This window comes from Alosa pseudoharengus, unplaced genomic scaffold (assembly GCF_046254945.1).
Source record: "Alosa pseudoharengus isolate Yale_2024_CS ecotype anadromous, Long Island Sound unplaced genomic scaffold, YU_APseudo_1.1 YU_APseudo_1.1_scf_11, whole genome shotgun sequence".
Classification (NCBI taxonomy): Eukaryota; Metazoa; Chordata; class Actinopteri; order Clupeiformes; family Clupeidae; genus Alosa; species Alosa pseudoharengus.
This window is the reverse complement of record NW_027468576.1, coordinates 29641992-29653389: the sequence shown is the minus strand read 5'-3', so window position 1 is coordinate 29653389 and position 11398 is coordinate 29641992. Positions and strand designations below refer to the sequence as shown.

General features: G+C 38.7%; 1 protein-coding gene across 1 annotated transcript; it reads right to left on the bottom strand.

Annotated features, from left to right (window-relative positions):
* Positions 1-806: 806 nt before the first annotated feature.
* LOC143117209 (MAU2 chromatid cohesion factor homolog) lies at positions 807-10379 on the bottom strand. Its single transcript, XM_076278780.1, has 19 exons — positions 10131-10379; positions 9670-9687; positions 9020-9085; positions 8705-8800; positions 8052-8146; positions 7903-7930; positions 7599-7754; positions 7355-7501; positions 6042-6132; positions 5831-5934; positions 5255-5332; positions 5035-5100; positions 4846-4929; positions 4659-4708; positions 4326-4403; positions 3186-3297; positions 2964-3054; positions 2707-2834; positions 807-1786 (listed from the first exon to the last, which is right to left on the bottom strand). Exons 1-19 carry the CDS (start codon positions 10365-10367, stop codon positions 1712-1714), a joined length of 1800 nt encoding a protein of 599 aa, XP_076134895.1. The 5' UTR covers positions 10368-10379; the 3' UTR covers positions 807-1711.
* Positions 10380-11398: the final 1019 nt, after the last annotated feature.

Here is an 11398-nt window from a genome sequence, read left to right as displayed (position 1 = left end):
TAGAACTTATTAACTTTTTAAAAAACATGATATTTGTATACCTATACCAGACATTGGTCTGTCTCCCATGCTTGACCCATTCATGCTTATTTCACAAATTTTATTAAACCATAAAATAGCATAATAGGTGAAATGTAAGAAATGTGTGCAAGATCTGACCATGGTCCCTATGATAAGCTAGTCTACTTCAAATCACATGAAATTGTCAGTGTAGCTCAATTCCCCTTTTCTCAAGTTCTAAAACGTTTCACTAGTTTACACAAATATAATCATCCAAATACGCAGAAGTTAGCCTTGTATGTATTCCATTGTAGTTACGTTGCATTAATTCGTATTAATCATTCACTGTATAACGTGTCTTTTCTTTTTGTTGGCAAGGGGCACAATTTGCATAGGCCTACTGACATTTCTGAGCCTTGGTCCAATTAATTACAATGTCCTCCAGTTAAGCAAAACACAGTAAAAGGAGAGCAAATTACCTCAAATGTCACAATGTTAAAGAAAGTAAAAAAAAAAAAAAAAACCTGGTTTTGTGCCTTGACATTATATCCAAAATATATATGCCCTTCTTTGGCCCATGCTGTTGCACTCTTCCACTAATTATCATGAGAATCAGTCTGTTAGTGTTAGTTTGTGTAATCCTGTTCAGCACAATAAACTCTGATGAAACTCTGATAAACCTAAGCCTACCCAAAGACTCCCAGTCATGTATATGTACACTTAGCATAATGGTCCTCTATAGGGTCATAAACCATTTCAGGTCTATTCAGTTCCAGAAAGAAAAAAATAGGAAAAACACACAAAAATCATTTAAAGTGGCGTGTTTAAAAATTTATTTTGAAACAACACAAAAGTCCCATTCTGCTTAAGTATTTAAAATTTCACATATTTGAAAAGCCCAACGATTATGATATGGATATTGGCTGAAACAATCAATGTAGTTATTACATGTAAGGGGTCGAACTGTCACACAGCCAGATCTGGGGGTATTCCTCAATTTTTTCAACACAAGAACTGTATTAAGAAAGAGTGAGTAAAAATTGAGGTAGAGAAATTCAAATGTCCTATGGACAGTCTTCAGGGAGAGAAAAAAAATCAGCATAATGCATGCATTTCTGTAATAGATTAAGCAGGCATTTTCAAAAGTTTGAATGGGAAAAGAAAAAAAAAAACTTTTAAAAGGTAGGAAGTAAGAATCTTGATTAGATGATCTAATTTGCAGTACTGTAGAAACTAAAGGTGCATCAAAAAGCGCTACAACGGTATTGCTATCCACTCCCCATAATTGACACCCACTTATGTAGAAAACCTTTGCCACTTCACTTCATGATAAAATATTCCCAAAAAGAAGTTATTACATAAGAGTCTGCTCTAGTCGTATTATGGTCTTTTGTTAATCTGTGGTAAAGTGGAAAATTGAGATACTAAACCTTCTAAATGAAGTGAGAGCCAAACGCCACTGTATCCATGCATTAAAATAGGTTACTGACAGAAAGAAATTGGTGATGTAGAGTCTTCACACTTATAAAAATACACATGAATGAATAAATAAATTATTTAAGAGGACAGAAGCCCTGTTCATTATCTGTCCATGGAGAGGCCACGTCCTACAAGAGGATAGACTGGACAAAGTCCACGGGAAGAAGAGATGAAGTCCAACAGAGGCTGTTGAGCTTCTCACGGTGCTTCCATAGAATCACCTGTACACTCACTACAGCAGGCTGGCAAGGCTGGTGGTGGGTCCATTCTGGGCTTGGAACTGCACAGGGGGTGGTCCATCAGTCCACTGTCACAAAGACAAAGTGAATTAAAGGCACTTTAAAAACAAGGTCAGATTTTCATTGAGAACATTTCTTGTTCCTACTGCCAAAAAAAAGTCACGAGGCTCCCCAAAATAACAAATATTCAGTACACTTCAGACACTGTCCAACCTATCAGACAAATGACCTCTCTGTCAATCAGGGGCTCGGACTCAGGACAGGGAGAGTTAAGGAGGCATCAATGCATTCATATAGCTGACACGTTTATCCAAATCAACCTGGCATCGAGTAAGGTAACACTTAATTTTACGGGGTCCTTGTTCCAGTGTATCAACATAATGAAGTACAGTGTAACAACCTATGTAACAATATGTAATATCACATACTTATGTGGTCCATACATAATGTATATTTTGTGTACCTACAAATCATTAGTACAGGTGTAATAAGAAGTGCTTATTACAATACTTTGCCAAAGTTGTCTCTCTCTTTGGGGAAGGAAAAAAAGTGGCTATGGGTTAAAGTTTGGCACTCTTGACACCCTAACATCAAAGCGTAACGCCGGAGTAAAAACAACCTAAGGTCTATTTACGGTAGTACCGTCACACCGGTGTGACGGGAATGTTGAGAAATGAACGTTCTAAAGAACATCTGGGTTCACTGAATTCAACATAGAATTTTAGAACCTTCAATTGTTGCGGAACTTAGAACGTTCAAAAACCTACACCTTTAACAAGTTCAAACATTTAATTGAGAGCAAAATTACGTTAATTAACACTGAATGGGCTTAGGTACACAAAAATACACTATGTATAGACAAAGTATGTGGTATTACATAGACGCATAGGTTGTTACACTGTACTTCATTATGTAGATACACCGGAACAAGGACCCCATAAAATAAAGTGTTACCTCAAGAAAATACAGAGTTTGGTAAGACACTCACACTGATGAGGTTGTGTTCAGGGAGGCTGCAGGCAGCAATGTGGTCTTGCAGCAGCTGCTGTGAAAAGTTCTGGTGCATCTGAGCAGCCTCGTGTGCATCTATCGTGTTTCCACAAGCCTTGTTCAAATCTACAAAGACATAAATCCAAGTGAGACATGGACCGCTGGGGATGAGTGCAGCATGCACTGATCAGCTTAAAGATCTTCCACACATTTTCACTGTTAATAATTTGTTAGCTGTAGGCATCTTCAACTTACCTTTGAGAAGCGCTGAAGACCACAGCTGAACAGACATGTCTGGGATCTTACTCGCCAACTGCATGGCTGGCACCACCATATTGTTGCTTTCCTGTTCACAATAAACCCACACACATACACATTAGCAAAACACAGGCCCTTTTAACATTTCCTTTCCACACAGCAAACTTTTCATGGGCAAAGAAAAGGATAGTATTATCAAGTCTTCTCAAATATTCTTACCCGATGGTTTCCAAGTACATAAAATATATGGCCCAGCAGTACCAGGGAACATGCAGTCAATCTGTTTAGGTCCTCTGCATTTGACATCTTCAAAGTCTCCCGCAGGAACCGCCTGAAACCACAAAAGGAAATCAGTCATTTCTACAGTTGCATTATGACATTAAGTATCAATTTGGTGTAAACATTGGAAACCCAAGGATTCCTGGAATGCACTCCCTCTGTTAATCATTCGTCAGTGGTTTTAAAATAGACAAATGCTATGTAGGCCAACTCTATTTTGTTAAAAGGTGGTACAATACTAACACAATATATTACAATGTTAAAGGCCAGTACTTCATGTACCTTGTGTTCAACGTCTACTTTTTGTAGTTTTGTAGAATTGCATTTTTTGTTGTGATTCTCACTTTTTATATTTTACATTTATAGTGGATTTTGTGTGTCTTGTGCGTCATTTGAGAACAACATTTGATTTTGTGAGAGACGTTAGATAGTTACATCAACGTGGGTTGTAACACCCACAAAAGTAGTCACTCTTGCCTACCACAAACATAATATACTATAATAATATAATTATTATAATAATATAATAAACATCTGCAAACAGTTATTGCATTTATGGGATGGTAAACAAAAGTTATTACATTCACTTCACACAAATTAAATTAATTCCTAACTTAAAATTCTGTCCATTTTATCAGTTGTAAGAGCATGCATGTCAAAACCTATTTTTGACCGATATACTCTTACAACTAATAAAAGAGCTGTAATAAATCACTAATTTAGTGTGATTTTATGTTTGTCCTTCTACTTTTTTCAAACTTCCCACAAAAGTAAGATTTGTTACGTGCCGAAACATGCATATCATAATTAATACATTTGTGGTAATTAGTTATTTTGTTTGCGGTGGGCAAAAGTTGTTATGTTTGTGGGAAATTATTACGTTTGTGTGTACTACAGTGAGTGTTGCTTGGAAAATCTATGTATACATTTGAGAAAATGGTGATTTGTTTCAGAAAATGACAGGTCTGACAGGTATTTTGACATGCAAAGCATACTGTTGAGACATGATGGTGGCCATGTCAAGTAAGACATTTACGAGACCTTTTCACAGCAGCTTGCACAAAGCATATACAAACTTACTTGGCTTCATTGTAACGCCCTTGGAAGAAGGACAGGAGGCCTCGAATGTAAAAGGCGGCAGCTCGAAGACAGTGCGAGCTGTAAAACAACCAGACATCTTATTAACTCAAAAAGTCAGGACTTTGGCCATCACTTAAGTGAGTACTGTAACTCACATGGCTGGCCATTAGAACCACTGGGTTTGACTTCTGTGCTTGCTTTTGCTACTGTGCATTTCAAAAACAACTGAGGTCTTATTTTGCCAGTCCATTGGAAAATGAACCAGCAATCAGTTAATTAACACTAGCTTCTCCATTATCAAATTACATTGTACTTCTGCAGTAATCACCATACCTCACAGGAAAGTTGTGGTCTGGATTGATCCTTTCCAGAAGACTGTAGAGCTGCAATAGAAAACAGTACAACCATTAAACAACACTTTAAAAATAAACTCATACATTTCAACACATGCATGGACTCAATAGTCCAAATAGGCAGTATACTCATGGCCCATCTTTAGACTTTGAAATGGGTTATGTACCTCCTGGTGCCTGTTCCCCTCCCGGATATAGACACTGGCCAAATTAGTCACAATGAAAGTCCACAGCTCCTGGTGGGTGGTGAGCTAAAAGGGTACACCAAAAAAACGAGCTTAGCATCACTCAGTGCTGAACTCCAACACTATTAGAGGGGTTTAATGAGCGCGTGCCTAGTGGTGACCCAGACTCACCCGAAGAGCAGCACTGAACTGGGCCTCAGCATTGTCCATGCAATTCACAGAGATGCAGTACAGACCCTGAAATGGTGAGAAAACAAGACAGCCTTTACAACAACAAAAAAAACCCCACACTTCTCTAATGCTAATCGATACCAATAGATCCCAACAAAATGTTATCACAAACTGGTCTCCCCAAAGGCAAAGTGCTCTTGAACTAGTTGAAATTACTTACAAGTAGAGTGTGAAGCTGGGCGGCATGGTTTGAAAATAACCGTGGGGACTGTTGGCATAGCTGGCAAACCTGGGAGATCTACGGAATAAAAATATATCGATCATAATTACAGTCAGGGTTCCCACTCGTCAAATGTAAAATTCCATGACTTTTCCCTGACAAAAAAATAAATTTCCATGACTTACTATACTATTTACTGACGTATAGCGTTCAAGAATATTTTACTTTTTAGAGTAAGAGATTAATAAATGGGCACTGAATAAACAAAGTTGGGATACTCAAGGAAGCAGTAAAACAAATTACCAGATTACAGATTACCAGTTCTGCGTGGAAATATTTGTATTGATGTATTTTGGCAAGTACATTTTAAACTGCTACATCAAAATTCCCTGATATTCCATAACTTTGGCCCAAAAATGATAAAATTCCCTGACTTTCCATGTCTAGAATAGACTTTCCAAAATTCCATGATATTCCAGAAATTCCATGACCCGTGGTAACCCTGTACAGTCTAATGCAAATACGAGGCCTTGTGAGGTATTTTACAGTGTCCTGCCAGCACTCTAGTGTTCAGACCTCTTGGAGTGCCGTTGCTTTGTGTCCAGTGACCAGTCGACACATGATGATGTGTTCCAGGAGTATCACTTGGAAGGAGGAGAGGATGGGGCTGGAATCAAGCACTGGAAGAGCACAAGACAAGAAAAAAAAAAGAAGAGTTGTTCATAGGAGAAAAAGAGGGGGCTGTCTGGGGACAGAGGATAATGTGAAGTTTGCAGAGTGTACTTACTCTTCAGTTTCTCCAGCTGCATGAGGGCTTTGTCTGTGTATTTCTGTGCTTTCTCCAGATACCCAGCCTGCATGGAATGCATGACTGTAACCTAAAAAACAAAAGATTGTACCCTTTAAAAATGTGCTCAAAAGAGTGAACATAATGATAATGAAGAAAGCATCCACAGCTGAAATCAGAACGGCCCAGAAAAACAGGAATAGTTTGCATGTGCGTCTGTGTGCATGTGAAGACAGTGCAGTGCAATATATAACAGTTTTTAAAAAATCACTCTCAACTTGGACAGATTGTAGAATCAAAAATAAGCAATGAATACTTTGAAGAGAAGTAAAAATAGAAGTGTTATATAAATAACATATTCTAAAATCACAAAATCTTTGTTGAATTACCTGTACCGTTCTGTATTCTAAAACAGATGTCAGTGATCCACAAAATGTTCCCACACCCAGAGCCTAGGTGGTCCACTATTATCAACTCAGAGCATAATATCTATCAGTAGGTTCTGTGATGTTGTTCCACAACACTGACCACTTTAAGTCTTCTGTTAATTGCACAACCTGGTTAGAACATGTCAAAAGTGTAATAATTAAGTAATAACTAAATAATAACTAAAAACATACTGTACAAGAGAAAATAATTTCCCATCCAGTAATGTATTTACACCAGTAGCAGGTGATCTGCATGACCTCCTGACTAGGTTGTTCAGAGTTTGTGATTATTATCAAAATTGCTCTCCATGTGCCACCAAGTGGACATTCTGAGAACTGCGAAAAACATCTAAGTGAGCAAAGCGTAAGGAATCAGGTGACTGACTGACGAGCCAGACCCACATCAAGATGTAGGGTCTGGGGACTCAGTGCTCAGTCCGAGGGGCGGGATAAACGATTGTCTTTCAAATTCCCTCTGCACGCAATAGGATAGTGCTACAACTCATGAGTCCCATGCGTTTTCCCACCAGCGGAGCTAGTTGTTCAAACTTTTGCCAACTTAAAAAAAGCTTAACTCGTGTCACGTTGTTCGCCAACAGCAACATCCATCTTCTTTGTTTTCAAGTAGCAGGGAATTCACCCCGAACCGTCGCAACTCTGCCATCATTATGTTAAGCCCGCTTACCAACTACACGATGTGATTGGCCTGATCGAAGTTTAATTTTTCCAGCTCGCAAGCCAACGGAGAGTTGTTAGACTACCCTACCGCTAGGGTGTGTCTAGATTTCTAGGCTAGTGACTGCTGATATTTAGTAGAAGACTATTTTCTTTCTTGATGAGCACACATCAGTGGTCTACGGACAGGAGAGGTTCAGTAGTGCATACCAGGTAGACCAGCACACACATGTGCTCCTTGGGCAACCAGTGGAAAAGGTCAGCAGGGTTGCTGGGTAGGATCTCATCATCGTGAAGTGTGGAGATGGTCTGAATACACTGCTGCAGCTGTTTCAGGCATGGCTTCACACTCTTCACCTGTAAATGCACATAGTCAGTCACAGATTACCGGCTTCCCTCGTGCAGAAAATATATCAAAATCCGATAATGGTCAGGCATTCTGTTGGGCCCTTACCTGTCCGGCATCTAGGTAATGTGTGACTTGCAGCACCAGGAAAAACACGCGCAGCGACTCCTTCTGTATGGGGTTTCCCTGCCAGTTCTCTACGATCTGCCCACACAGCGTGAGCAGAGGGTGCACCTCCTGCAGCTTGCGCTCCATCAGCAAGAGCTAGTGCAAACACAACTTTTATTCAGCAAATTAAAATCACATGCAAACACAAACACACTGTAACCTATAACAGGCAAATGAACCTGTGACAAAAAAAATGCCACACACACACTTATTTCACTTGGGGGCAAAAGAATCATCCACTTACCATTCCTTTGCTCAGCAGAAAGAGGGCTCTGTCAAAAACAAAAGACAAAAGAATAATTTTAAGTGAAAAACTATGTTGGTATAAAATCTCAAATATCTGTAATGTCTAAGCTTGGCATGGACCTATAGTCTTAACACATCCTTTCCTACCTGGTGTATTCTGATCCAACCACTCGTGCATATTCTGCACCAACACCCAGTAGGTCGCATGCTGACACAAGGTCTTTCTCCAATGTGTGGAGTTGCTGGAGGGAAAATAAATAATTTGATTACAACATGCACATTCTACACACCTCTATTCACATTATGTGGAGGATCTGTATTAGGCTCAATGGTGTTTTAAGCCCCAACTGTCGACTTCAAGGCTGCGCTGCGACTGTCGACTTCAAGGCACCTAACCCTAACCCTAGCCTAAAGGCCCATTCACACCAAGAACGATAACGATAATGATAACTATAAATAAATATTGTTCTCGTTAATATGAATGACGACGTTCACACATAAACTATAACGATAGCGACATGAAGAACTATATCGTTGGGGATCACTTTCAGAGCAATTTTCAGAACGATAAAAAGCTAATAGCCAATCAGAACCCATCAAATTTTAACCGTCACATTCATTAACACAAGGAGAGACTTTGTTTATCATTGTTCAGTGTGAACGCTTTTATCGTTATGGTTATAGTTATTGTTATCGTTATCGTTCTTGGTGTGAATAGGCCTTAACCCTAGTGCCTTCCATGCAGCGTTGCCTGGAAGACGACGTTGGGGGCATAAAACCTGTATTAGCGGTACACTCACGGCCAGTTGAAACAGCAAACGGCAGTGCCAGTATGGTGTCTGCTGTGAGATCTGGATGGCTTTTCGCAGGAGGGGCTTCGCAGAATCCACCAGATTCTGAAGAGATCAGACAACAGACCATTATGCAAGACTTTCACATCGAAATAATTTTGAATGAGCTACTATATTCACATACAGTTCATTCAGATATTGTGCAGTCAAGAAAAATCTGAAATCCATTATGATTTCTTAAGACATTAATAATATATATTCTGCAAAGACTGCAAAGAAAATGTCTGGTGTCTAGAATGGTCAAACAATCATCAAATGTGTTACCTGTTGGCAGTACAGTTCTGAGAGAAGACTTGCAGCTTCAAATTTGACATCTTCAAATTGTGCAACCTAGGAAATTGTTAGGGAAATCTACCATATGGAGTACAACATTTATAAAAATCTATGACAATAGACAGGGATATTAACAAAAAACAATACCTGTAATAATTATCTAAAACCAAAATGCACCACCTTATTTTAACTATCTGTTTATATAATTATCAACAAGTTATATGGTTTAGTTTTTTCTATTGCTATCTGCAAGTTTACTTCATATGTTTAATATTATGCACAGTAATTAGCACCCTATCACTGTGAATCATCTTTGTGGACATTTACTGATATACCATAGCATTTCCCTGCAGTGCCTCCATTGGTACATACTCCTTCAGTTTATATGGTCAGTTCCCTGTAGATTTTTGGGGAATAGATAATTTCCACAGCTGTAATTTCAAAATGATTGTTTTTATGAATGTGTAGTTCCTTTAGTATGCCATAAGCTATACATATAACATTTCCTCCAGGATGAATAAGTATCTATTAACTCCTCAATGCTATGGCAGCTATGAGACTAACCAGTTTTTCATATAGGTGCAGGGAAGATGCAAGTTTCAAGTAGTTAAAATAAAATAGCAAAAATTACAAAAGGATACTGGTTGAGATATGTACCACTGTGGAGAAAAAGGAAAAGGCAAAGTTAGACTTGCATTGTTAGCCTCATTAGCCAACTAACATTACCAGTTTTGCAGTTAAACAAACTACATTGTGAGCAAAGTTAAAGAGTACATTTTTAATAATTGCTTGCGGGTGGCTGTCTAATGTATCATACAATGGACATGCATGTGTATACCTCACCAACCCGCTAGATGTTATTAACTTTGCATGGGTTACGATAAAATCAATCGCTAATTTAATCAACGATAGCCATCTAGCTGCAAGCTAGCGATACTAGCGCGTAGGCACGCTCTATCTCACTCCAGAGGTAACGTCACCACAATTTATCTCGAATAATTACTGTTTCAAAAGTCACTCTGTCAATTAAATTATTTTCTGGCTAAGTTAGCTACACTCTATACACCTCTTAGTCAACTTTTTTCATAACCCAAATAGCTACCGCTTTCTCCAGGTGACTCCGAGCAAGCTCAGTGTTCTTCGTATGATGGTAGAGAACGGAACCGAGCTGAAGATGTGTTCTTGCTTCAATCCTTGGAGGGGGTTTAAATTGGAAAACGGCTTGTAGACAGTGTACACAAAGTCTTATTTTTGGAGGACTCGATGTACGGAAATGCTCAGCAAAACCGAGAAGTGCGAGATACCACGGTTCCGGAGATTCGCCACCACCAGTCGCCATTTTGATGTCAATAAAAACAAGAACCTCACTTAATTCTCGCGTGATGTCCAGCTGCTACATCGAGAACGAGATTTGTTCGAAAGCCTTTTCGGGAGTTGTAGTCTATAAGTTGTAAGTGTAGATGATGCGAGTTTTGTTTTATTTATATTTTCCCCACACTGTACAGCAGAAACTAACTGAGCAGCATAGTTGAAAATCCCACAGCTCATAGGCTGGATCATGAGTCTGTGTTTTCTTTGATAGGCTACTTTTATTCTTATGTAGGCTAGTAGGCTTATAGGCAGTTTTGCTCATCAATGTTAGTGTTAGGCCTACATAACCTTCATTGACATATAGCCTAAAAAGTTGTATTCAAATAATTAATAATGGATATCATTATCATCAAATTGCCTAATATTTCCGGCTTCAAACTTTACACAGAGCACTAAAGAACATAACCAGAAGATGGAGCCAAAACAAAATGAATGTTGAGTGAGACGGTTAAGAAAAATGCATTTGCTAATTTGTAGGCTAACCGTGGCTTTATGAAACATGAACATCTAAAAATGGAACTGAACACAAAACAAACCAACCAGACAAAGAAGGAAAGAAACAAAAATAAGGCACAGGCTAATGCATTCTGTAGGGTATGTTCTGAAAGTGATGTAGACTATCTGTAGATGTATTAAACAATTGGCACTAGATGGCAGGATTGTACAGTTGCCAAGAACTTTTATCGGTTCTAATCACGTCTTGCCCGGAACTTGACCTTGACAAAGTGGTCCCAGTGGTCTTTTCAAAACCACATTTGCACTCCACCTTCCAATAGGCCTACTCCTAAAGCTATTAATGTACTTTTATTTTATTTTTCATCCTTATAGAAGCCTGCAATTTTCTGTTATAGTATGGTAGTAGCCTACAGTGTTTTTAAGATGCACAATAAATACCTTAATGATGATGTGAGCAGTAAATATGTTGTGTAATAAAAATGCCAATTTCAATGTCTAGACAACACAGTTTTCTATCTGCACTAATTATTGTTTTACGTGCTT